The sequence below is a fragment of the Echinococcus granulosus genome (genome assembly GCF_000524195.1).
Source record: "Echinococcus granulosus chromosome Unknown EG_S00044, whole genome shotgun sequence".
Classification (NCBI taxonomy): Eukaryota; Metazoa; Platyhelminthes; class Cestoda; order Cyclophyllidea; family Taeniidae; genus Echinococcus; species Echinococcus granulosus.
Window position 1 is genome coordinate 559,967 of NW_020170424.1, and position 6,069 is coordinate 566,035.

Below are 6,069 nucleotides of genomic sequence, written 5' to 3' on the forward strand. Positions count from 1 at the left end.
TTTTGTTGCATATCAACGTTAAGAGAACAAAAAAGTGATCACTGATTCTGCCCAAATGATCCACTCACTACCCCCTCAGCACTTCGAAGGCAGTCAGCGAATCCTTCGCAGAGGTCACGCCATCTCTTTGTGTGGTGAACTGTGAATGGAAGGGCAAAAAGGTACGATCAACATCCAACGACTCGATACGATGCACCTTGAAGATGTGGAGGAAAAACCGTTCCCTTAGAACCAGCCGAAGCCAGTAGATCAGACAGGAGGGAGGCATTTTCCTATTCACACCACTGCAAGTGGGTGGATTTGTAATTTGGAATGGGAAGGAGATGCTGGCTTTACTTCATCATCTGTATTCCTTCCGCACTTATCAATAACTATCAGCTTTTTTTGGGATTAGACCGTCATATCCAAAATAGAAGAAATAGTGAGAAGGAAATGGGAGTGGCTAGCCTGTTTACTTCTAGAGACAAATCCTTTGCAAAAGTGGCATTCACAGCAGACTTGTATCACGTTGGGAAAAGATTATAGGATGTCATTGGTGTTTCAATAAACAAAATATTTCTAGGAGTTTTTTGAAGTAGCGTCTCGAGTCTTTCCTGAAGGCGGATTATGTATTGTCGATGCGCACAAGAGCTTGGGGGGCTGCTGGCAGCAGAAGTACAAAGGCGGAGCCTTCAGTGCCCGCAAAACCAAAACGACGAGTCAAACAAGTAGTCAAAGTATTACACACATTTCCACTTGTTTAACATAATCGACTTGTGAGGAAAGTCTTAACAACCGTCGTCCTTTTATTTTGGAGAGGGAGTAGTCCATGATGGGTTGATTGCGTCGGTCATGGTGCTTTCTTTTCTCCTTCTCAAAAGAACTGACACAAATGGCATTTCTAGCGCATAAGACGACCAAGACACCAGCTAAAAAGGGGGTTTTTGAAAATTCTGTATTTCTTTTTTCCTTCTTTTTTAATAATCATTCGCGCTCGAGCTCCAAACTACCGCCTGCGAAGGCATGCACAACCCAGCGTCAGACGGGTGATATCTAACAGTTGATTTGGCAAAAAAAGCTCCAAAAATGTGAAATCTAACAATTTTTATGGTTGCCAGTTGGCTGAAACCTTGCCTACTATGTGGTATATATTGCATTCAAAATGTCGTGTCTTAAATCTTTATTTTTTCCTAGTATGAATAACTTATTACGAGTAATAAGGCGGAGTTTTTTTTGTTTTTTTCATCTCTAGCTTTTGGTTGCAAAAAACTGCCTTTTTGTGTAGGAAAATAAGATACTATTAGACCATTGCATCTTTCCTTGGCTGTAAAAAGCCTGTTTTACAGATGATTTTTGGGTAAAATTTGGTGTGATCTTATTTAGTATTCTGAATAAAAGTACTTAAAAGTGATTTTGTGTTGGTGTAACGCTTCAACTGTTAGTTTTGACATCGGGCAACTTAGGGCCCCGCCACTGTATCTCCACCGGGTGGCCTGGACTCTGAGTTATGCCAGTAGCCCCCACGCCCCTCTTCGGGTCAGCAATACGCATTCTCCCGAAGCGTCAGGTCTTCTTTCGTCTTCAGAAAACTCTTGAGGCGCTACAACACTGCAGAGATTCAAGTTTGAGAGAATTCATGGGAATTTTTTACCATTTTTTATGACCAAGAGATACGCGAAAGAATGGTGATAGTGGCATTCCAAAGTATGGCGACGATTTAAAACTTTCACTTCCAAAAACGCAAGATTGTGTAAATATGTCTTTTTTTTTGCAGAGATTATTTACTTTAAAGCTGACTTGTTTTGTTTACCCTCGCCATTTCCCACACGGAAAGTACCATCTACTATTCTACCTCATAAAGCATAACTCCTATTACCTTAATCGGAAGTGACACGTTTCTGGGTCTATCCATTTCCATTTATGTTGACATTTTGGTATTGTCTGTCTCCAATCCCTTTCTAAGTATTCCCTTGCAATCCACGTCAGCACTAAGATGTCGTGGTACTGGACCATTCACCATATTCGGCCTTCAGCACGTTGCATCCACAGACTGCATTAATTTAGATTGTCCATTCCTCTTTTCTCATTCTGAGAATCGGTTGAAGAAGTATAAACTTTTAACTTTGTGGAGTACCTTGAGACATTGCACCAAGGTCTTCTTTCTGGTCAATAGAAACTCAAGAGAGGTTTTGACGTTTTTTTGCTCTGTAACTCTCCATTTGACTTTGAGATGAAGTGGACGAAAACATGGTTGACAAAAGGTTCTAAAGAATTTCTAGCCTCTTAAGAAATAAAAAGGATTTTTGCCACCCAACATCTGTGATCGACAGCTATTAACTCACTATGGGTTTTTGAGTAGGTCATGCCATCAAACATCCTGAATAGGCATTTATTCTGCATTTTTGCCTAGCCAGCAAATGGGAGGATGAGTATCCTTCCATTAAAGCTTTTGATGGGAGTCAAGAATTTCGGATATCTAGCAAACTTGGTTCCTTTTTCATTCATGCAATAGGAGGAAGTCAGAAGTTATCAACTTCGCCCGTTTTTATCAGAGTCATAGTGGAAAATTGGTTATCTCATCCCTCAAACGATATCTCTTATCCAGATCAAGTAATACAATACAAGTGCCCCCTGGTAAAAAAACCACTTTACGTCTACTTTGCTATTCTAAACTCAGACAACTTATCACCAGTATAGTCTGGTGTATTTGAGTGTCGTAGGCTAATGAAGAATGTATTTCAAGTAGTTGTGGTACCGGGCCTCAGGTAAAAGTGTGATGCTGGTAGCACCAAAGTCTGCAAGAAACCTATGCATACATCAAAAATGGACCGACATAGTTTTTTTGTCCACTAAAAATGAGATGATTTTAGACTTATAGTTCTCCTGATAAATGTCAAAGTTTTTTCGACAACTTAGCTGTCCAGCTCTTATATTATCTATCATTAGAATGGATCCGTAAACCCATCTTTAGAGTGTAAAAAACTCCAGGTGACAATTCAGAGAGCATAGTTTGAATTGCAGATTTTTATAACGCGGATGATCCAACACTAGAGTGGATCGTCTACTTTGGTGAAAAACGGTCTTTCTTTCGAATTAGTACCAATCCATGTCTTTCAAATCACACTCTTGATAATTCAATGAAAATTCAAGGGCTCCTTGATTTTAATCTCTTTTTTTAGTGAATACGCGAGAAGTTTGTAAATATTTCACTAGTCTGGGGGCTCTAAATTACGGTTGGATAGCCACCACCTGATAACTCATCTTGATGCATTTTTATTAATAGGCAAGAGATCGTGTTGTTTTAGTGTCTACCTGAATAATTTATCCCACAATCCTTCTCCTCTCCCGTGTAGGAGACGTGATACACATGCCAAAGCAGCACCCATCTTACCATGCTTGCCACCTCTCATTATGTGCGCCACTAATGCTTTCACTGTGATTACGGAATCAAAGAGCCAAATGCGTTCTCTTTCTGACCAACACAACTTTCAAAAGTGGAGGTGGTGGTAGGGACTGAAAAGGGGGAAAAAAAACTGTGATTATGCTCAAGATAATGGCACCATCAGGGGTAATTCTAGTAACATTGAGACCGCCTTTGTGTTTGTGAGTGTCTTTGTTCTCCTAATAATACTTTTAATTAACCCAAGGAAAGAAAAGTAAGGGATGAATACCACATTTGAGGCATGTCACATGGCACCCCTGTTGTCTTAATTCCTCCTGCGACTTGCCTCTAAATTACGGGTTTTTCTGGTAGAAAAAAATACATCAAAGCACCGGAGTTGAGGTGTACTTTTGGAAGGAGGAGGGAAGAAGCAGGAGAGGAGAACAAAAGTGCACTCAATTTTGGCATTTTTGATTTTAAGTACTATAGTTTGTGGACTGGTGATGAGTGTATTGGAAATGGAATGGAATGAAAGCCTTTGCTACTTAAACACCTTTTTTGTCTTTTGTCTTGGCCTTGCCTAGAATTTGACCTTGTTCTCAACTCGTCTTCCTTTATAATTGGCTTCATGGTAGGCATCTGAATCCAGATTGCTGAACTGATTTTCTGCATTGTCTAAGGCTTCCCCGAAGAGTTGATGGGCTGCTATCCGAAATGATCCGAAATGTAGTGAAGTGAAGGCCATATCACAGAGATGATGAACGAGACCAGAAGAGACTAAAGACGTAGTTAAGGCCATTTGATTTTGGAGAGTCTCCTCAAATTTGAAGAATCAGATCAGCTCAGAAGATTCTTCCGAATCTCAACGAGGTTTCCCGTTTTGTGGATCATAAAGCTAGAGATCTCTTCGTTGTCTAGCGTAGGTTTTTCGTCTTATTTGTTTCCGCTCTGGAGGAAGCCTTTCCTGAAGAGATCGCGAGTTACTTGTAGCATGATAACCTCAAAGGATCTTATACCAGCACCTCAGAAGGATAGTTTAAGATCTGGATTCTATATGGCACGAGCTTAGAATAGACGGGATGAATTGATGCAGATATTGTTGTTAGACGGCTGGGTATTCACGATTTCCTTCAGAGTGATGTATGAATCACCTCTTGAAGATATTCACAAGACATATATCTGACATTTATTCGAAAGTTAAGCAGATATGCTTCCGTAATAAATGCGAGCTTCCTAATACCCTTATTTTCCACTCATTCTCTAGTTCAAAAAGATGCTGAACAAGGAGCTCAGTCAAGTGTATGACGGAGATAAGCTCAGCTCCCAAATCACCGAGTACATATGTTCCACTTTTCTGGATCAGGACGAACAAACCGCCGACAATCAGTTGCCCGGTAGTAGCGGCAATGGCGGTGGCGCCAATGGGGAGGATGATAATGAGCCTGTCGCTGCTTCTTCTGCTTTAGTGGCAGCGGTAGCAGCAGCTGCCTCCGCTGCGGCAGCTGCTGCTGCCTCTAAGGCTGCAGATACCGTCACTAGCAGCGGTGTTGGCGTTGTCGATGTTGGTGTCGGTATAACAGAACAGAAGACAATCACTGCTGGAAGTAGTGCAGATTTCCGGAAAATGCAACAGGAAGGGCAACAGGGACCGCTTTTACCGTCATCAGTGATTGTTCGGTTGGATCGCAATGCGGCGCAGAAGTTGGCTGCCGTCGCTGCAGCTTCCGAGGTAAAAGGAGCACCAAAGATCCGCCCTCCATATCATTTAGCAGAGGCATGCTCTAAGCTTTGGGTGGCAAAAAAACTTTATATAACGGTTACTTACTTTGTCCATAATGGTAAAGTGAGACGGATAGGACTTAGCAGATTCAGCTTCCTGGGTTACAAATGATTACTGAGGTATTTACTAAAGACCTAACGAAAAAAATAATTTGTTTCTCCAAACAATCGGTTGCAAGCGGTTTTGTGAGAGATTGTAGGATCATTTTGGCTATAAACAAAAAGGCCCCATCTCTTGCTGTTAAAATAGCCAGGATTTTATCAGACGTTTGAGAGTTTATAACTGAGAATTGTGTGGAGGATTTTATGGTCACGTAAAATTGAGGATCATTTTTTCCTACGGGTAGGTCCGTTTCTCAACATCACGTAACTGCAATTAATGAAATTTTTAACCGGTCTAAGTTCAAATTACCTTGTCACTTATGTTTTAGGTTATTCGAATCCTAAGTAACTGTCATTTTCTCAAGTAAATGGTGTTTTAGAAGTGTTTAATTATTGCTATACCTTTGGACAGTTGACTATGCCGAGAATAAGTGATCGTGACATTGCAGGGGAGACAGTCATACAGGTACAATAACTAAGAGGCTATTTTAGCCCAATCGGATGGTGGCGTGTTAATAGGATCTAAAAACCTTGTTAAGCAGCACATTCGCCTTCTTTAAAATTTTGCAATCTTTGTAGATCGCTTAAAGATTATGAAAAGTGTACGAGGAGGGGGTGGGGGGAGGGTTTAAGTCAAATCGAGACTCTAACGCAGTTCCCCAGTAAACTCTCATCCTGGCAAAAAGTGGCAAACCGTCTTGGTACTCAGTGTGGGCTGACTTTTGAAAGCGAAGACCTTCTTGAATTGTTGTGCTTACCGTTCCCACAGAAGGACTCGTCCCTCTTGCAAGTTCACCAAGGCTTATTAGGCAATCAGGTCTCCAGGA

The 6,069-nt window shown here is 41.2% G+C and overlaps 1 protein-coding gene across 1 annotated transcript in view; it reads left to right on the plus strand. All coding sequences in view use genetic code 11, as the record gives it.

The window, feature by feature from the left end:
• The window catches only part of EGR_05712 (cAMP-specific 3',5'-cyclic phosphodiesterase), a gene marked incomplete at both ends in the record, with an annotated part of 31,014 nt that overhangs the window by 4,979 nt on the left and 19,966 nt on the right, over nucleotides 1-6,069 (plus strand). Inside the window, one exon of the mRNA XM_024494961.1 lies at nucleotides 4,626-5,090. Coding sequence (XP_024350657.1) covers nucleotides 4,626-5,090 — 465 coding nt within the window. The remainder of the gene's footprint in view (nucleotides 1-4,625; nucleotides 5,091-6,069) is intronic.